This window comes from Silene latifolia, chromosome Y, assembly GCF_048544455.1.
Source record: "Silene latifolia isolate original U9 population chromosome Y, ASM4854445v1, whole genome shotgun sequence".
Taxonomy (NCBI): domain Eukaryota; kingdom Viridiplantae; phylum Streptophyta; class Magnoliopsida; order Caryophyllales; family Caryophyllaceae; genus Silene; species Silene latifolia.
The window spans coordinates 231555796-231577629 of NC_133538.1; the positions used below are offsets into that span (position 1 = coordinate 231555796).

Genomic DNA, 21834 nt, shown 5'->3' on the forward strand with positions numbered 1-21834 from the left:
CTAGAAAGTTTGACGTTATTATCATACAGATGGCAGTGATCAACTGGTCCCTAAAGGTCACACCTATAGGATGTGTTTGAGAGATGTGGTTATGGAAATGTAATCACATTGATGCCTTATATGACTAAACAGTTAGTCAATGTGTTGATGAGACAATTATTTAATGAAAATTAAATAATATTAGTTGAGACGAATTAACTGTCAATTCGTAAATTGAATATAATAAGTTATATTTAATTAAATGTATGTAATGTTAGCTTGGACGAATTAATATGTTAATTCGTACTTAAATGTAATCAGTTATATTTAATCAACAAGATGGATGTGTCATAGTGGTAATAGTGAGGGTACTCAAACCAAGAGGTTGTGGGATCGATCCTCATTAGTTGACAATTTATATTTAACACATTTTATACATTTTTGGAAACCGAAAATAAGGAATTAAAACTCCTTATTATCTCGGTATATGGCCCGAAATTAGGAGATGAGAAATCTCCCTATGGACTTCTCTTTTTCGGTTATAAGAAGAGGAGAAGGGAGAATTTTTCTGACCTAATATTCTTTTTCCCAATTCTTGCCTCCTCTCATCGGAAAAACACAAAACCTAAAATTAATCAGTTAATTTTTGGATCGATTCTAGCAAAATCAAAAGGGCATTTCTCATATCGTCTTGGGTGCAACTGATAGGAGAATATCATTGCGATATTGTTCATAGGCCATAAAATCTAGGACCGAAGGTTATTTCTTAATCCTTTACGTTTTGTTTATGTAATTTAATTTTATGACTCGTAACCATCACTTTATAATTCGTTATAATCCTTAAAAATAAAGGGATGCATACAGATAAATCCCACAAGTGATATCAGAGCCAAGGCCACGAATTTTAATTTTGATGATTTTCATAAAAATTGGATACAAACAATTTTTAGGGTTTCGAAAAAAAAGAAAAAAAAAAAGAGGCACGGTTGAAAAAAATTTATGCCGATTGGAAATTTTTTTTTGAGCAGCCGGTTTTTGTTCCTTTTCTTGATGATATTTCCATTTTATTTTTCATATTGTTGTTTTAATCAGTTAGAATGATTATATGAAAAATTGGTAGATGTTTTGATTTAATGCAGATTAAGTTAGAATGTAAATGGAAATTGTCATGTTGATGATATAAAAATTTGTTTTTGCTATACAGTTTTTGGCATATACGGTTAATCTTGTTCCATTAATTCATATGCTAATCTTGTTATTAGCAACCATAAATGATTTTTGTTCATCGATAATCATGTTTTTTTATATTTAGGGCATAATGCAAATTTAAAAATTTTGACGGCTGTTTTAATTCTTTTTTGCCGTGAATTTTTTTTTTCCAGTTTCGGGTACTGTTCAGTGTTGAGCAGAACATAAAAAAAAAAATTCTGTTCTTTTTTTTTTTTTTCGGTTTTTGCTGAAAAACCGAGAAAAGATTAGGGGTTGATTCGTTTTTTTTGAGGAATTACCGTAAGAAAAGAGAAAAAAAAACTATTTTCTGTTTTTTTTTCGGCCGAGCTGAAATAAAAAAAAAAAAATTTGTTTCTCTGCTTTTTTTGCCGAGACATTAAAAGAAATAAAGGATTTTGTTTTTTTTTTTGTTTGTTTTGGCCAATTAGTTATTGTGAAACGGTTCACAATTTAAAGATACCATATTATTTTAAAGCAGTTTAAAATTTTGATGGATTAAATTCATATTACAAGTTTAATATGAATTAAGATTGAAATTAATGTGATTAATTGAGGAATTGTCACTTAATTTGATAATTAAATAGGTGGTTTGGATAAAATTAATCTACATAATTAAAGAATTGTGTCATGTATGTTTAATTTATTTTTAGTTGATGCATTTTAATTTTGTTGAATGAATCGTTGAATGAATTTATTTACGTATTTTTTTTGCAATCGGTTGTAATTTGTAATACTTAGTGTGGCCTTAGTTAATTATGTTTTCGTAATGAAGGAAACATAATTTTTATGTAATTATGAGATCTCGAATATCCTTTATTTTTCTTTAGTTTTGGGTTTTGAAATTAGAATGTAATAAATAGGTTTATTATGTAAATTTTATTTATTGTATTTTTCAAAAGAAGACTAAAGATGGAGATTAGAGCTCACTCCCGCTACATGGATCAAGATGGAACATCAAGACAAGCTTCTCGGGTCCAAGGATGGATTCCAAACTTGTATTTAATGTTCATTTTGATAGGATAGGTCACACTAGGACTTTTATTGTTTTACGTTTTCATTCATATTGCTTTTCATTCACATGATAGTTTATGCATCATATTGCGCCTATTTCCAAACCACCTATTACTAAAATGCATGAAAATTGACTCATATAGAATGTATGTTAGTTTTCATGGACATACAGATGTCATATACTCATTAAGCCATCACCTTAGTTTATTCATTCTCGCATGCTAAATATTAGTTCACTTAAAATGAATTAAGATAAAGTTGATGGGATCTTCCTCTAAAACGGAAATTGAGACTAGTATTTATAAGGGCAAACAACTATGAATCCCTTCTTCGTCGGTAGGCATAATATGACCCCTTCTACGTTGGGTAAGTAGTTGTGTTGACTTAGTTTACCTCAACATCATAGTCCGAAGAGTTTCTCGTGATTATGATGGACTAAAGATAGAATTTACAGAAATTTATCGACCAAGAATTCTAATGGTAGAATTAGCTAAAAGGTTAGCTTATCAATTTATAGAGAATTGAGTCTTGGGATCATTTATATAATTCTTGAGCGAGGTCAATTGTATAAATGTTTTGACTCTTCGCGTTATGACAGTAGTTCATTAGACTTAAAAATATAAACGATGCACATGCTTATTATTTTTATTCTTCTTCTCGCAGTGTAGAACACGTTTATTTTGATAATACTGTTACAACAAAATGTCTGGAAATAACGCAATCCAAATGCCTAGTGCCACACTTGGACGTGAGTCCTGGCTGAAAATATTCATGGACCAAATGAATCAGTTCACACGTCTGAAAAACGACGGGTCCAACTTTGCGGACTGGGAGGCGGCACTACGGAATGCTGCCATTGCTGACGGTAAGCTCAGGTACTTAACCGAGCCAATACCGGTAAACCCAGGCCCCAATGCAGGAGTCAACGAGTCACTCGCTTATAGTAACTTCGTTATGGAAGTGGGTGCGATAAAGAACGTACTCATCTTTGCAATGGAAACCAATTTGCAGAGACGCTTCATTGCTTAGGGTGCAAACAAGATTTTCACCACGCTCACTAACGAGTTCTCAAAAGCACCGATAATCATTACATATGAGCATACCTGTCGCTTCTTTGATGCGAAACTCCAGAAGGGCCAACCGGTTAGCCCACACATTCTTCACATGATTGAGAATGTCGAGAAGCTGGAGGCTCTTGATTGCAAAATCAGTGAGAGCATTGTCATTGACCGAATGCTTCATTCTCTTCATGATGGTTTTGCCCTTTTCAGGGCGAACTACTACACGAATGACTTGAAAAAGAGTTCTCATGAGCTACACTCCCTTCTCGTACTGACCGATAAGGATATGAAATTGAGTGGGAGCATGAAGTAGGATGTTCTCATGTTTTCCAACAATGGTAAAGGTAAGGGCAAGGCTCATGGCGACCTAGCTGTAGGTAAGCCAAAGTTTAAAAAGCCAGGAAACGGTAAGAGTGGGCCCGGTGAGACTAGTGGCTCACAGGGCAAGGCAAAGAGCATGGGCGGTGACATTGTGTGCCACCATTGTCCCAAGACTGGACATTGGAGGAGAAACTGTCCCGTATACCGTGAGGACATCAAACTAGGCTGCGTCGTTCCTGTTGGTATGTCATCTTATATTCATATGATTGAGATTAACCATGCAAGTTTCGGAACTTGGGTACTTGATACTGGTTGTGGTTCTCATCTGTGTAATTATTTGCAGGACCCAAAGAACATCATACCTCTCGAAAAGGGTGATGTGGACCTGCGAATCGGGAATGGAGCACGAGTTGTTACTGTCTCTAAGGGAACATATGTAATCCAACTCCTTAGTGGTTTTGAGTTATTTTTAAATAACTGTTACTATGTACCCAGTTTGTCTAAGAACATTATTTCTATTTCCGTACTTGCTAAAGACGGTTTTGCATTTTCAATAAAGGATAATAGCTGTATTTTCTCTTTCAATGAAATGATTTATGGCAAAGCAGTTTCCATGAATGGAATTTACATCTTAGATCAAACCACGGAAGTATTACACATGAATAATAAGAAATTAAAGGTTCGTGACAAAGATCAAACCTATCTATGGCATTGTCGAATGGGACACATAAATGAGAAACGGGTAAAGAAACTCGTCGATAATGGGACTATTCCCGCATTCGATATTTCTACATATGGCACGTGTGAATCATGTCTCATTGGCAAAATGACTCGAATTTCCTTCAAAGGTGTTGAAATGCGCGCTAGTGACCTATTAGGACTCATACATACTGATGTTTGTGGACCTATGTCAATTACCGCTAGAGATGGCTATAGATATTTTATCACTTTCACGGACGATTTGAGTAGATACGGGTATGTCTACTTAATGAAGCATAAAAGTGAGTCCTTTGAGAAATTCAAGGAATACCAGAACAGGGTTGAGAACCAACTGGGTAGAAAGGTTAAAGCACTCCATTCAGATCGGAGTAGCGAATATCTTTCAAATGAGTTTGATCAACACCTTAAAGACCGTGGAATCGTTCTACAGTTAAATCCACCTGGAACACCTCAATTAAATGGGGTGTCCGAACGGAGAAATCGAACCTTACTTGATATGGTTCGATCCATGATGAGTCACATGGTAGTGCCTGATTCATTATGGGGTTTTGCCCTTTTGTCAGCTGCTCTTATACTTAACCGAAGTCCGACTAAAGCTGTCGACAAGACCTCATATGAAATATGGAAGGGAACGGTACCTAACTTGTCCTTTATTCGGGTTTGGGGCTACGAGGCTTATGTCAAGTGGAGAAACGAGGATAAGCTCGGCCCGCGATCGGTCAAGACATACTTTATAGGTTATCCAAAAGAAACATTTGGTCAATACTTCTATTCGCCTACAGAACATCAAGTTTTTGTTGCGGCTAGTGCGACGTTCTTAGAGAAAGAATTTCTCGAGAATAAGACGAGTAATAGAACCTTCGAGCTGTCGGATATTCCAGAACCAACAACCGAGGAACGGATGGAGGAAGTTGTTCCTCCAACTGATGACACGGTTAATATTCCCGAGGAACCTAGGAGGTCGGGTAGAGTCTCTCATCCTCCGTACAGATACATTGGTATGGTCGAGGAGAATGACGTTTTATTCCTAGAGAGTAATGAACCCGCTACCGATAAAGGTGCTATGGCCTGTTCCGACTTAAAGCTATGGCTCGAAGTCATGCAATCCGAGATGGACTCTATGTATGAGAATGACGTATGGGATCTAGTTGATTTACCTAATAAGGTAAAACCTCTTTAGTGCAAATGGCTTTACAAAATAAAGCGTTCTGTAGACGTGCAACCAGATACCTATAAGGCACGAATTGTGGCAAAAGGTTTAACCCAAGTGCACGGATTGCATTATGATGAAATTTTTGCACCTGTAGTCATGTTACGTTCCATTCGGATAATCTTAGCGATTGCCGCATTTCATGATTATGAAATTTGGCAAATGGATGTGAAAACCGCCTTCTTAAATGGTCATTTGGAGGAAGAGTTGTACATGGTGCAACCCAAAGGTTTCATAGATCCTGAACATCCTAAGAAAGCATGCAAGCTTAAGCGTTCCATTTATGGACTTAAGCAAGCTTCTCGGAGTTGGAATCATCGTTTTGACCAGGTGATAAAAGAGTATGGTTTCACTCGATCGGTCGAGGAACCATGCTTATATATTAAGTCGAGTGGGAGCAAGATTGTATTCTTGATATTGTATGTCGATGACATACTCCTGATTGGGAATGACATTCCTCCCCAATCTTCGGTTAAAGAATGGTTAAAGAACCATTTCCAGATGAAAGATCTGGATGAGGCACAACGCATATTGGGAATCCGTATCTACCGAGATAGATCACGACGGACGTTATCACTTAGTCAAGAGTCTTATTTGGATAAGATTCTTGATAAGTTCAGCATGACCAACTCCAAGAAGGGGAACCTTCCAATGACGTCTGGGATGCAGTTGCGCATGTCTCAGTCACCCACGACGCCTGAAGGGGTTGAGCGCATGAGTCGTGTTATTTATGCATCAGCTATAGGATCAATCATGTATGCCATGATATGCACACGTCCAGACGTGGAATATGCATTGAGTATGACGAGTCGGCACCAAAAGAATCCATGCACCTACGGAGGACTAAGGATTGGGTATTGACTTATGGAGGAGATACTAAGCTATGCGCAACCGGTTACGCAGATGCTAGCTTCCAAACGGATCGATATGATTAGAAATCTCAGTCTAGATTCGTTCTTACTCTTAATGATGCTGCGGTCAGCTGGAATAGTTCCAAACAGGAAGTTGTAGCAGATTCTACTACTGAGCCATTGAAGTATGATAAGCATGGAGGGCACGTTATTTCCATGAGAATTAAACGTGTTCCTGAGTTATAATAGTTGATTATGAATTTGATACATTATGTTTTTCAAATAATATTTATAACTTCATCGTATTAATATAATATTTTGTTTTTCATGTGGATTGTACTGACAACTTTGAACGCCACAAAGTGAACTGAATTACATTATATTTTGTTTGGTCCATAATCGCTTACAAGAGCTGATAACTCTGGCTATTATATTGTGCAGTCGATTGATGGTGGGTTCAACGAGCCATAAGTCAAACTGTTGACTGATCGATCACAAATGCGAGATTATAACGATACCTCGTAGGGCAAATTTTTGTGACAACGTAATGGAGTCCTAAATGTTTAAAAACATTCAGTGCCAGGTCGTGGATAGGACATCCATTGTGTTCCTAGAGTCGATTCTTTTGACTATCGACTGTCTCTTGAGATTAAGGCAGTTTTTGGGTGACTTTGGTTTCTTTCTCACGGTCTGCCGTAACTGGAGGCTAAGTAGATTTTTTCTGGGTCATTTCATACTGTGCTTACATCGACAGGATTCGAGTAGAGGAAAATATCCAACCCTTATCAGGTATAGTTATTTCTCAGGGCCACTCGAGGAGTTGTAACTGAAATGCATGGCCATGCTCGAATGTTGATTTGTTTATCAGTTAAGTTACTCTCTAGTCGGTGAAACCACTCTTGATAATGATCGCTTGTAAAATACGACCTTTGTGAATACGGATTGGGTGAACTTGTTTGTGAGTGGGTGCCTTGAACTACAAAAGAATCCCAAAGGGACCATTTTTATTGGGGGCATGATCGAATTGATTGTGCAAAAGACGGGTGTACCATCTCCACCAAATGCATATCCTCTTGATGGTAGTGGTCTCATAGACTACCATTACTTGAAGCACGCACACATGATTGAGGTGGTTGACAAAGTCGCCCCCTTGGTCATTTGGTGCATGGGTGGGCAAAATTCCAAGCATTACATGTACCTACCCCGTCCCTCTGACTCACAACCCTTGGGTTGGGGGAGTGCACAAGATTTCTACATGCCCCCCGACGATGCCTTTGTGTACCTTTGGGTTGATAGAGCCCAAGTAGTTGAGCCGGAAGAGGATGAGGGAGGAGAGTAACCGCAAGTGGGGGGGGGGGGGCTTTGACTTTTGGTGACATGCCTCATAATGATGCACCATTTGATAAACCCATGCCTAATGCCCTCTTTGATGAGCCACATTTCACTCCTCCCCAAATGCCACAACAACAACCACAATATCCTTTTTCGGGCCTTCAATTCGACTACCCGGCCTTCAACACATGGCAAACCAACATTACCAACCGTGTCTCAAACATTGAGTCTGCCCTCTCCCAAATGCAACTAACGGAGAATGCTCAGTGGGGAATCACCGAAAACCGCTACCACCATTATCAAGACGACTTGGAAGAGATGCGTTATACTTCAAACGCAACTTTTGATATGGTGGCCGCGATGAATGCTCAATTCATGCAACAATTCCCCACCCAATACCAAGGGTATAGTGAGACTAGGGTTGAGGAAACAAGAGCCGAAAGGGCTAGGATGAGAAGAAGAAGAGAATCAAGAAGAAGAGGAGGACCTCCGGACTTTGGAGGTGCCTCAAGCTCACACTCTTGAGTGAGTTTAGGGTGTTCACCTCACACTTTGGGGACAAAGTGAAGATTTAAGTGTGGGGTGGGCATGAGTTGGTATCATGTATATATTGTGATATATTCAATTCCATGCATTGTATTTCATTTCGAAAAAAAAAAACGAAAAAAAAAGAAAAGAAAAAAGAAAAACCCGGCTAGGATGAAAACCCGAAAGGGCGTCCTAGGAAAAAGTGGGAAAGTGGCCGAGGCCGGAGTGAAAACCCGAAAGGGCACTTCGGGCAAAATGAAAAAAAAGAGCGCGAGCCACAGAGTAGAGGTGAGGAAAAGAGCTAAACCGAAAACCCGAAAGGGCGGTTTAGGCAAAATGAGAGAAGTAGGAAAAAAATTGAAAAATCATGTGACCTCTTTGAAGCCTTGAAATCATGTCACATACTTGACTATTTCCATTTGGAGTTGGTGACATAAGTGGTGGAGCTCTAGAAGGCCGGAAGGGTAGGATAGTGATATGCCAAGACTAGGAGGGGGATTTGGAAGCTTACTTTGTTACTAGTGCTTGGCATACTTGAAGTGTGGGATTGTGTTGACTTGTATTATGCATTGTTGGAGAGTTGTGTTTGGTTGATGAGTTGTTGAGTTGTTGTGAATTGTTGAAGAATGGAGGTGTTTGAGGTTGCCAAATTGATAGATAGGAGAGGCTTTAGTGACCATGGTAGCCTTGTATTACCAAGTGGAGTGATAAGGGGGAGTAATAAGGAGGAAGTGTTGAGTTTTGGGAAGGATGAATGGATGAATTGGTGGACTTAGGATCATCTTAGAAGAGGGATGACATAAGGAGGGGGAGTAAGAGAAGAGAGGTTCTAATTGGTGGAATTTGGGTCACTTACTCACTTATTGGAGCTATGAAGGAAAGTGACCATGAGCTTAGTCGAGGGATGACATAAGAAGGAATAAGTGAGGTGAAGAGAGGGGAATTAGAAGTACCCATACTTCTTGGCCTAGGTGGTGATTAGGTTTATTCTAGTTTGCTCGGGACGAGCAAAGGGCTAAGTGTGGGGTGTTTGATGAGCTCCTATTTCTACTACATTATGGCACCATTTTGAGCTCATTTGGTAGCACTTGGTGACGGTTTTTGACGTTTTTGACGTTATTTAGCCAATTCCATATGTTTCACCATTTAGCGTAATATCAAGTGAAGATTAAGAAGTCAAAAGATCGATAGAAGTGTCCAAGGAAGAGCTAAGAACAAGCTTGAAGAAATTCAACAAGAAAGCCTTCCAAAGGATCAAAGGAAGAACGAAAGGAAGACGCACTCCAGCAGCAAAGCCGCACGATGCGAGTTTCCCAGCTACAGAACTCGCACCATGCGAGAAATCTGGGATTGATGGCGTTTGATGGCGTTTTGTATTACGGGCCTTCCCTTTATTAAGCCCATTAATTACTAGGTTTCGGTGGATATAAATAGGAAGTTTGCAATTAGGTTAATCATCTTTTGTTCACTTTAATTAATCAAGGTTGTAATTTGGGAATATTTTCATCTTTTGAATTGGGTTTTAGATCTAATTATGGAGAACTAATCTCCTATCTTAATCCGACTCAAGGCTTAATCTTTGGTTGTAAGACCCTTTAATCCTTCCTTAATTTTCATTATCATTGTTAATCCTTTTGTGTTTATTGTTTGAATTTTGGAATCCTGGTTTATATTGAGTAATTAAGTGTGATTTCCTTGTTGCTTAATTAATCAAGTTCCTTAATTTATTGTTGTTGGGATTATTAAGTGTGATTTCCTTGTAACCCCATCTTTGCAACACCTTGTTATTATGCTAATGAACGTGATTTCTTCTTGGCTTAATTAGCAAGTAAAGGATTAACTTGTAATTAGGCATTAATTGTGATTTCATTGTGTCTAGTTACCTCTATTGAATCTCTTGTGCTCTTATCTTCTTGTTAATTTGACCAATGTATGTGATTTATACTTGGTAGAATTGATAAGTTGGGTTATTTGATTAAGTGTGATTTCCTTGTCATTTGGCCATTACTAAGGAGATTTAGAAGAATTATCTTCACAATAGGGTGATAATATATAATTGAAGGATTGATTGAGGAGTTTTGTCAACTAAAGTGCCAAACTTTGGGTCGGGTTAAGTCTCTCTTAATATTGATTAATTTCCATCTTAAACTCTTGATTGTTTACTTGCCTTGCACTCCTGTTTGAATTTGCCTTGCTTTTGTTACAATTAAAAACCAAACCAAACCCCCCCCCCCTCCCCTTTTTACATAATTGTTGCTACTTCTTTACAATTGTTCTAATTACTCTTTTAATTTCACTATTGCAAAACCCATCTTCCCTTGGGTTCGATCCCTTGCTTGCTATTTTACTAGTTTATAATTAGTGCTAATTAGTGTGTTTAGTGGTATATAAATTGTTAATTTGGCCGTCTTTTAGTGCGACATTTTAAGCGTGTCAAATTTTGGCGCCGTTGCCGGGGAAGGTAACGGTTTTGCTAGTGTTTGTTATTTGTGTTTTTAGGATATTTGTGTTAGTTAGTCTTTTTTTCTTGTTGATAGTGTCTTGTTCATTACTTGTGTGAACCTTTTGATTGTGTGCTCTTGTGTAGAATTGTTTATGGTCAATACTAGGAATTCAAGTGAACCACTTTTTCCTTTCAATCCGGAGATTCAAAGATCACTTGCTTGGATAGGAGGAGGTATTAGAAGAGACAACCCGGTTATTGAAGAAATTGATCCCGGTTTTCAACAAGACCAAAGAGAAGATAACAACATCCCTTTTGAACAACCCATACCCATACAAATCATCATGGGTGATCGTGAGTAAGAACAACCACATGGGCATGGTGAAAGAGAGAACCCACCACGGCCTAGAACTATTAAGGAACTTACCGCCCCGGATCTCACACAAGTGCCCTTGTGTATCTCCTTTCCGGCCTTGGCGGAAAATGCCACCTTTGAATTAGAGTCCGGGCTCATTCACCAATTGCCCCAATTTCATGGACTTAGCACGGAAGATCCCAACAAGCATCTCAATAAATTTCATGTTGTTTGCTCAAGCATGAAGCCTAATGGGGTTACCGATGAGCAACTTCAACTAAGGGCCTTCCCTTTCTCACTCAAGGACGCGGTAAATGATTGGTTTTATTATCTCCCTACCGGGAGCATCACCACTTGGAATCAAATGAAGAAGGCTTTCTTAGAAAAGTATTTTCCCGCTAGTCTCTCATCTCAATTGAAGAAAGAAATAAGTAATGTTGAACAAATGGATGGGGAGAACTTGTATGAGTATTGGGAGAGGTTTAAACAACTTCTTGCTATTTGCCCATACCATGGGTATACCGACCACGACCTTCTCTTGAACTTTTGTGGTGGTCTACTTGAGGATGATGCTAGGATGATTAAAGCCGCCACCCAAGGTGGAATTGAATACATGTCGATCTAAGAAGCAAATTAGTTGATTGAAAGGTTGGTAGGAAGCTCTAGGAATTTTGGGAGGATAATTAAGAAGTCAAGTGGAACATTCTCTTCAAGGCAAAGCTCCAACCATATGGAGGAGAAAGTTGATTTTCTTACCAATTTGGTCAAGGAACTTACAAAAGGAGGTGGGAGTGCTTCTCATCTGAAATTTTGTGGTCTTTGTAATGTCCCAACTCATCCCACCAATGAGTGTCCATCTTTGCAAACGGAGGAGGCAATTGAAGCGGTGAAGGCTATTGGTTTTAGGAAGTTTGACCCCTATTCTAACACCTACAATGAAGGGTGGAAATCTCATCCAAATATGGGTTGGGGTGGAAACCAAAATCATAACCAAAACCAAAATAAAAAAGGGGCTTCAAACTCTTCATTTCAAAAGCCAAATCAAAATCAAAACCAATCCCAAAATTCCTTGGAAGAGATGATGAAAACACTTACCATGAATAAAATGGCAATGCAACAAAATACCAAGGAATTTCAAACCGCCGTGCTCCAATAAAACCGACTCACCGAATCTAGGTTTGTTAACCTTGAGACCCAAGTTGGTCAAATCCTCACTACACTCAATTCTCAACCCACCCAAGGAGGGAGTCTCCCTTCTCACACCATTCCTCCACCCACCAAGGAACAAGCAAAAGCGGTCTCTTTGAGGAATGGTAGAGAGTTGGTAGAGGCACCCAAGGCTCCTAAGAAGACAAGACCAATCCCTATTGTTCATGAAGTGGAGGATGTGATTGAAGATGAAATTGAAGTGGTAGTGGAACAAAGGGAAGCATCTACACCTCAACAAGTAAGGGTCCATGAACCTCTTTCGGAATATGAGCCACAAGCTCCGTTTCCAATTGCTTTGAATGATACAAGGATAGTTGACAAGAAGACTTCAAGCCTTTATGATATCTTTCTTAAAGTGGAGGTAAACATTCCTCTCCTTGATTTTCTTAGTAGTGTGCCCAAGCATGCAAAATTTTTGAAAGAGTTGTGCATTACTAAGAGGACCAACAAAGCAAAAAGCATGAAAAAGGTAAGGGCTAGTGAACATGTGTCGGCAATTTTTCAAAAACGGTTGCCACAAAAATGTAGTGACCCGGGCATGTTCACCATCCCTTATAAAATTGGTGATTTGGATTGTCAACATGCTATGCTTGATTTAGGTGCATCCATTAATGTCTTGCCCAATTACCTTTATGAGTCACTCAAGTTAGGACCTTTGAAACCGACTCGTATGGTCATTTATTTGGCCGATAGGTCCAATATCTATACTAAGGGGGTTGTGGAAGATGTCTTAGTGAAGGTGGAGGAAATGCTTTTCCCCGCCGACTTCTATGTGATTGAAATGGAACCCGAGAAAGGCTCCACTCCCATTTTGTTGGGAAGGCCTTTCATGAGAACTTCTAACACCAAGATTGATGTATCTAGTGGACGCCTCACAATGGAATTTGAGGGGGAAAAAGATTGAGTATAGCATACATGAGGCTATGAAATACCCATCCGAGACTTCATCCTTGTGTTTTCTTGAAATTTTTGAGCCAATTGTGCAAACTGTGTATGAATTGTGGAAAGTTGATCCATTAAATGTTGTTTTGACTAATGGATTGGTTGGAGAGGATACGGGGTATGCTTTGTCTTGTGAATTGCAGGAAATAATCAAGGACTTAGAGGAAAATCCCCCAATGGAAGAATGGGAAGAAAAGGAAGAAATCCGGAAGGCAGCACTGAACTCGCACGGTGCGAGTTTTCCAAAGCCAGAACTCGCACAGTGCGAATTTGCCCCTGTCCAGGAAATTTTCTTCCTTTCTTCCAAATTATTAGAAGAGCTACCAAAAGACAAACCCGTTCCCTCTATTGTCAAGCCTCATATTGTTGAATTGAAGCCCTTACTAAGCCACTTGAAGTATGCATTTCTAGGAAATGAAGAAACTTTACCAGTAATTATTTCAAGCAAGCTTACTAAGGAGCAAGAAGAGGCTCTCATCCGGGTTCTTAAGCAACACAAGGAAGCAATTGGGTGGACAATGGCCGACATCAAAGGCATTAGTCCCACTTTATGCATGCACCAGATTCTTCTTGAAGATGAAGCAAAGCCCGTCCGACAACCACAAAGGCGTTTGAATCCTCTAATGATGGATGTTGTAAAGAAAGAGGTACTCAAACTCCTTCATGTAGGTATGATCTATCCTATCTCCGATAGTAAATGGGTTAGTCCAACCCAAGTTGTCCCAAAGAAATCCGGGCTAACGGTAGTCGCGAATCATGAAGGTGTTTTGACCCCCACTCGAGTTCAAAATGGGTGGAGGGTATGTATCGACTACCGTAGGCTTAATGCCGTGACCCGAAAAGATCACTTCCCGCTTCCCTTCATGGATCAAATGTTGGAGAGGTTAGCGGGAAAAGCTTTTTATTGCTTTTTGGATGGCTACTCGGGTTATTTTCAAATCCCAATTGCACCCGAGGACCAAACAAAAACAACCTTCACATGTCCCTCTGGAACGTTTGCCTATAGAAAGATGCCTTTCGTTCTTTGTAATGCTCCGGGAACGTTCCAAAGGTGCATGATGAGCATCTTTTCGGATCATGTTGAGGACTTTATTGAGGTATTCATGGACGATTTCACCGTTCATGGCCAATCCTTTGAGGATTGTTTGAGTCATCTTACTTGGGTCTTGAAGAGATGTATTGATACCAACCTCGTTCTCAACCATGAGAAATGTCATTTCATGGTTGATGAAGGAATAGTCTTGGGACATGTGATCTCCTCTAGGGGGATTGAGGTTGATAAGGCAAAGGTCGATACCATTCGCACCTTGCCTTATCCTACTAATGTGCGCGAAGTGAGATCTTTCCTAGGTCACGCCGGGTTCTACCGGCGTTTTATTAAGGATTTCTCCAAAATTGCCGCTCCTCTATGCAAGCTACTTCAAAAGGATTGTGAGTTTATCATGAGTCAAGAATGCAAGGGAGCTTTTGATATGCTCAAGGAGAAGCTTATTTCAGCACCTATAATTCAACCTCCCAATTGGAATGAACCGTTTGAGATAATGTCGGACGCAAGCAATTATGCCCTTGGCACGGTACCAAAGGGTAGGAAGAGCACCTCATGTTATTCAATATGCGTCGACAATGATGAATGAGGCTCAAAGGAACTATACAACTACCGAGAAAGAATTTCTTGCGGTGGTGTTTGCCTTAGAGAAATTCCGATCTTATATTCTTGGAGCCAAGGTCATCATCTTCACGGATCATGCCGCCTTGAGGCACCTTGTCTCTAAGAAAGAATCCAAGCCCCGTTTGATGAGATGGGTACTACTTTTGAGTGAGTTTGACGTTGAACTCAAAGACAAGAAAGGATCCACCAACACGGTGGCGGACCATCTTAGTAGAATCATCCAAGAAGACTCCTTAGTGTCACAAAGTTCAATAAAGGAGACCTTCCCGGATGAAGCCCTTCTTGCCTTGATGTCTACCGAACCTTGGTATGCACATATCGTGAATTACTTGGTCTTGGACAAATTTCCACTGGGTTTGACTCGACATCAAAGAGACAAAATCAAGAGTGATTCCAAGTACTATGTGTGGGATGATCCTTATTTGTGGAAATTTTGTGCCGATCAAGTGATAAGGAGGTGTGTGCCGGACACCGAAATCATGTCAATTCTTCGGTTTAGCCACGAGTATGCTTGTGGGGGTCATTTCGGAGCCAAAAAGACGGCTCATAAAGTCTTAGAGAGCGGGTTCTTTTGGCCCACACTCTTCCGTGATGCCCATGCCATAGTCAAGACTTGTGATAGATGCCAAAGACTTGGCAATATCTCAAGGAAAGGAGAAATGCCCCAAACCCCGATGCTCTATTGCGAGATCTTTGATGTGTGGGGTATTGACTTTATGGGGCCATTTCCCGCATCTTATGGCAACATCTACATACTCTTGGCGGTGGATTATGTCTTAAATGGGTGGAAGCCAAAGCCACCAAGACCGACGATGCCAAGGTGGTTGGAGAGTTCCTCAAGACTAATATTTTCTCTCGGTTTGGGTTCCCCAAAGCATTGATAAGTGACCGCGGCACGCATTTTTGTAACAAACCTATTGGTGCCTTTCTCAAAAAGTATGGGGTGATTCACAAGGTATCCACGGCCTATCACCCTCAAACCAACGGCCTAGCCGAGGTTTCCAATAGGGAGATAAAGGCCATCCTTGAGAAAACGGTAAATCCTGATCGCAAAGATTGGAGCTTGAGATTGGATGATGCCTTGTGGGCCTATCGCACGGCTTACAAGACATCGATTGGGATGTCACCATACCGACTAATTTTTGGAAAACCATGTCATCTACCCGTGGAGATGGAACATAGGGCCTATTGGGCGGTTAAATCCTTCAATTTGCAAATAGATGAAGCGGGACTTCATAGGAAGCTTCAACTTGATGAATTAGAAGAGATTAGGAATGAGGCTTATGAGAATGCATCCATCTATAAAGCTAGGACAAGAGCATGGCACGATAATATGATTTCGAGAAGAGTTTTTCAAATGGGAGAGAAAGTCTTGCTTTTTCAAAATAGGCTTAGACTCTTCTCCGGGAAATTGAGGTCTCGATGGATGGGACCATATGAAGTGGTGAAAGTTTTTCAACATGGAGCAATAGAAATCAAGTGTTTAAAGACCGGGAAAGTCTTGAAAGTGAATGGACAACGGCTTAAGCATTATTATGAAGGCATTGAAGCGGGTGAAGTGGAAACACTACACCTTATTGATCCCATTTACGAGGCTTAATGGAAAGTGCAACTTTGTCGAGCCATCGACGTTAAATAAACGGCAAAAGTTTGTAAATATTTCTTTCCCTTGCATATTTAAATTCCGCATTGCATTGTTTATATTGCATTTGTCATATTTAAATTAATTGTATTGTTTATATTGCATCTTGCATGTTTAAATTCATTGCATCCTTTAATTCTTGCATAATAAATTAAATCATTTCCATTTTCATTAATGTTTTTGGCATGTTAAAATGGTTTAATGTGTGTTTTAGTGATAGGATACCAACTCAAGGGCATATGTGAAGAAAGGAAGGAAGAATGATGGGTAAAAGGATTGGCTAAAGTGGAGAATTAAGCAACAAAAAAGGCAACTTCCAGCAGCAAAACCGCACGGTGCGACTTTTCTGAGTGCCTTTCTCGCACCGTGCGAGTTTTTGTAGAATCACACACTTCAGCTCATAATTCCCACGACATACTCACTTGTTCTTCCCCCCAATTCCTTTAACATTCAACCTCTCTCTTCACACTAACCCTAAACCCCTCAAAATCACCCATCAAAACCTTCTCAAATCATCCAAATCAAGCAATTTACCTTCAAGTTTTATTAACTTTCATCTCCCAACATCAATTTGGGTAAGGTAAATTGCAGAAAATCCGAAAAACCATCATCATTTCGAGCTAAGGTTTTCAAGAAATTGAAGATTTTGGGTTGCAAATTGGATTGAAGGGACGACTTTAGGCATTTGTGATTAGCATTCATCAACCAACAACACAAACAAGGATCAAAGGGAGGTATAACACCTTATTCTTCTCCTTGTCATTTCTAGATTACTAGATTTCAAATTTGAGTGCTTTAAATTCGAAACTTAGTTGTTTTATTGTGTTGAAATCTGTTGGAGCTGGTGTCCTCCACAAATTAGTGTGATAACATTTGTAAATCTCTTACAGGTTCACAAGGGTATACTTCGTATATTTAATCAGTTGATTAACGTTTACCTAATAACGGTTGGCTTGCTAGAAAGTTTGACGTTATTATCATACAGATGGCGGTGATCAACTGGTCCCTAAAGGTCACACCTATAGGACGTATTTGAGAAATGCGGTTATAGAAATATAATTACATTGATGCCCAAAATGACTAAAAAGTTAGTCAATGTGTTGATGAGATAATTATTTAATGAAAATTAAATAATATTAAGTTGAGACGAATTAACTGTCAATTCGTAAATTAAATATAATAAGTTATATTTAATTAAATATATATAAGGTTAGTTTGAAAGAATTAATCTGTTAATTCGTAATTAAATATAATCAGTTGTATTTAATATCAACAAGTTGAATGCGTCATAGTGGTAATAGTGAGGGTACACAAGCCAAGAGGTCATGGGTTCGATCCTCACTAGATGACAATTTAACACACTTTATATATTTTTGGAAAGACCAAAAATAAGGAAATTTAATTCCTTATTTTCGGATCACATTGGCCGAAATTAGGAGATGTAAATCTTTCCTAATTGATTTCGGATTTCGGTCTATATAAAAAGAAAGGCGGAGAATTATTTCTAACCTAATTCTTTTTTTGACCTAGCCTCCTCTTTCTCATCACAAAAAAACACAAAGACAATAAAATTTTACAGAAAATTTTAGATTAATTACTAGCATAATCAAAGGGTATATCTTAGATCGTCTTGGGTGCAACTAATAGGCGAATATCAATTTTGATATTGTTCTTAGGCCAATTTTGCAAGGACCCGAGGTTAATTCTAAATCTTTTTACTTATGCTTATGTATTTTATTTTATGACCATAGATCATCTTTATTATATCGTTATAATCCTTCATGTTAAAGGGAAGTATACAGATTATTTCCCACAAGTGGTATCAGAGCTTAAGGCTACGATTTTAATTTTGATGATTTTCATAAAATTTGTATGTAAACGATCAGATTTTCGAGAAGAAAAAAAAAATTAGGGTTTCGGTTTTTTTTTTAGGATCGAAATTTTTATGCCGTTTTTTTTCGTTTGATGATAGTTCTTCCATTCTATTTTTCATATTATAGTTTATAATCAGTTAAAATTATCATATGAAGAATTGGTAGTTTTTGATTTAATGCAGATTAAGTTAAAATCAAATGGAATCGTCATGTTTATGATTAAAAGATTGTTTTTGCTATATAGTTTTCGGCATATAAATTAATCATGTTTATTATTTCATATGCTAATCATGTTCTAATAGCAAAGGTAAACAATTGATCATCAAACTTGTTTTAGGGCATAATTGCCGCAAAAGGAAAAAAAGGTAGGCTGTTTTTTTTAGGGTTTACGGAAAAAAAAAAATTTTTTTGTTAATTTTATTTATGGTAAACCGTGAAAAAGAAAAAAAAAACATTAGGAAAGTTTTTTGCCTTTTGCCGAAAAAAATTAGAGAAAAATTTTTTTGGAAAGTTTTTTTTTCCCTTGTTTTTCCTATTTACCTAATTAGAATAGGAAAGGAATTGTTTTTTTTATTTTTTTCAGCCATGTCAAATAAAAAAAAAAGGGACTTTTCGTTTTTTTGGCCGAGTAATATTTAGAGAATTGGATTTTATTTTTCTTTATTTTGGCCAATTAGTTATTGTGAATCGGTTCACAATTTAATGATACCGAGTTATTTTAAAGCAGTTTAAAATTTTTGACGGATAGAATTCATATTACAAGTATAATATGGATTAAGTATGAAATTAATGTGATTAAATTGCGAAATTGTCACTTAATTTAATTTAAATAGGTGGTTTGGATAAATTAATTAACATAATTAATTTATTGTATTATGTATGTTTAATTTATTTTGTTGATGCTTTTAATTATGTTGAATGAATCGAATGAATGAATTTTATTTACGTATTTAATTTTGCAATCGGTTGTAATTTGTAATACTTAGTGTGGCCTTAGTCAATTATGTTTTCGTAATGAAGGAAACATAATTTTTATGTAATTATGAGATCTCGAATCTCCTTTATTTTAGTTTTGGGTTTTGAAATTAGAATGTAATTAATAGGTCAATTATGTAATTTTAATTATTGTAATTTCAAAGAAGACTAAAGATGAAGATTCAAGCTCACTCCCGCTACATGGATCAAGATGGAACATCAAGACAAGCTTCTCGGGTCCAAGGATATATTCCAAACTTGTATTTATTGTTCATTTTGATAGGATAGGCCACACTAGGACTTTTTTTTTTTTTTTTTTTTTTTTTTTTTTTACGTTTTTCATTTTATTGCTTTTCATTCACATGCTAGTAATTGCATCATATTCCGCCTAAAACCAAACCACCTACTACTAAAATGCATGAAAATTGACTCATATAGGTTGTATGTTAGTTTTCATGGACATGCAGATGTCACAGTCTTTAAGCCATCACCTTAGTTTAAATCATTCTCGCATGCTAGATTATAGTTCACTTAAAATGAATTAAAAAGTTGATGGGATCTTCCTCTAAAACGGAAATTGAGATTAGTCTTTATAAGGACAAACATCTATGAGTCCCTTCTTCGTCGGTAGGCCTAATATGACCCCTTCTACGTTGGGTAAGTAGTTGTGTTGACTTAGTTTACCTCAACATCATAGTCCGAAGAGTTTCTCGTGATTATGATGGACTATAGATAGAATTTACAGAAATTTATCGACCAAGAATTCTAACGGTAGAATTAGCTAAAAGGTTAGCTTATCAATTTACAGAGAATTGAGTCTTGGGGTCATTTATATAATTCTTGAGGGAGGTCAATTGTATAAATGTCTTTGAGTCTTCGCGTTATGACATTAGTTCATTAGACTTAAAATAAAAACGATGCATGCTTATTATTTTATTCTTCTTTCGCAGTGTAGAACACGCTTATTATCAATAATACTGTTACAACAAATGGCTGGAAATAACGCAATCCCAATGCCTAGTGCCACACTAGATCGTTCGTCCTGGCTTAAAATGTTCATGGACCAAATGAATCAGTCCACTCGATCAAGAATGATGGGTCAAATTTTATGGACCGGGAGGCGGCACTACTGAGAATCTTCCCACTATCGACGGTAAGCTCGGTATTTAATCGAGCCAATACCGGTCAACCCAGGCCCAAATGCAGGAGCCAACGAGTCACTCGCTTATAGTGATTTCGTTATGGAAGCGGGTGCGATAAAGAACATACTCATCTTTGCAATGGAAACCAATTTGCAGAGACGCTTCATTGCCCAAGGTGCAAACAAGATTTTCACCACGCTCACTAATAAGTTCTCAAAAGCACCGAGAATTATCACATATGAGCATACCTGTCGCTTCTTTGATGCAAAACTCCAGAAGGGCCAACCGGTTAGCCCACACATTCTTCACATGATTGAGAATGTCGAGAAACTGGAGTCACTGAATTGTAGAATCAGTGAGAGCATTGTCATTGACCGAATGCTTCATTCTCTTCACGATGGTTTTGCCCTTTTCAGGGCGAACTACTACATGAATGACTTGAAAAAGAGTCCTCATGAGCTACACTCCCTTTTCGTACAGACCGAGAAGGATATGAAATTGAGTGGGAGCATGAAGCAGGATGTTCTCACGATTCACAACAAGAGTAAAGGTAAGGGCAAGGCTCATGGCGACCTAGCTGTAGGTAAGCCAAAGTTTAAGAAGCCAGAAAACGGTAAGAGTGCGCCTGGTGAGACTAGTGGCTCACAGGGCAAGACAAAGAGCAAGGGCGGTGACATAGAGTGCCACCATTGTCATAAGACTGGACATTGGAGGAGGAACTGTCCCGTCTACCGTGAGGACATCAAAGCAGGCCGTGTCGCTCCTGTTGGTATGTCATCTTATATTCATATGATTGAGATTAACCATGCAAGTTTCGGAACTTGGGTACTAGATACTGGTTGTGGTTCTCATCTGTGTAATCATTTGCAGGGCCTAAAGAACATCATACCTCTCGAAAAAGGTGATGTGGACTGCGAGTCGGGAATGGAGCACGAGTTCTGCTGCGCCTCGAAGGGAACATATGTAATCCAACTCCCTAGTGGTTTTGAGTTATCTTTAAATAACTGTTACTATGTACCCAGTTTATCTAAGAACATTATTTCTGTTTCCGTACTTGCTAAAGACGGTTTTACATTTTCAATAAAGGATAATAGTTGTATTTTCTCTTTTAATGAAATGATTTATGGCAAAGCAGTTTCCATGAATGGAATTTATATCTTAGATCAAACCACGGAAGTATTACACATGAATAATAAGAAATTAAAGGTTGGTGACAAAGATCAAACCTATCTATGGCATTGTCGAATGGGACACATAAATGAGAAACGCGTAAAGAAACTCGTCGATAATGGGACTATTCCCTCATTCGGATTTTCTGCATATGGCACGTGTGAATCGTG

General features: G+C 38.3%; 2 protein-coding genes across 2 annotated transcripts; both read left to right on the forward strand.

Moving 5' to 3' along the window:
• Positions 1–11771: 11771 nt before the first annotated feature.
• On the forward strand, positions 11772–13154 carry LOC141630231 (uncharacterized). Its single transcript, XM_074443082.1, has 2 exons — positions 11772–12006; positions 12283–13154. Exons 1-2 carry the CDS (start codon positions 11772–11774, stop codon positions 13152–13154), a joined length of 1107 nt encoding a protein of 368 aa, XP_074299183.1.
• Positions 13155–13173: 19 nt separating this feature from the next.
• LOC141630232 (uncharacterized) lies at positions 13174–16461 on the forward strand. Its single transcript, XM_074443083.1, has 2 exons — positions 13174–14766; positions 15817–16461. Exons 1-2 carry the CDS (start codon positions 13174–13176, stop codon positions 16459–16461), a joined length of 2238 nt encoding a protein of 745 aa, XP_074299184.1.
• The last annotated feature ends 5373 nt before the right edge of the window (positions 16462–21834 follow it).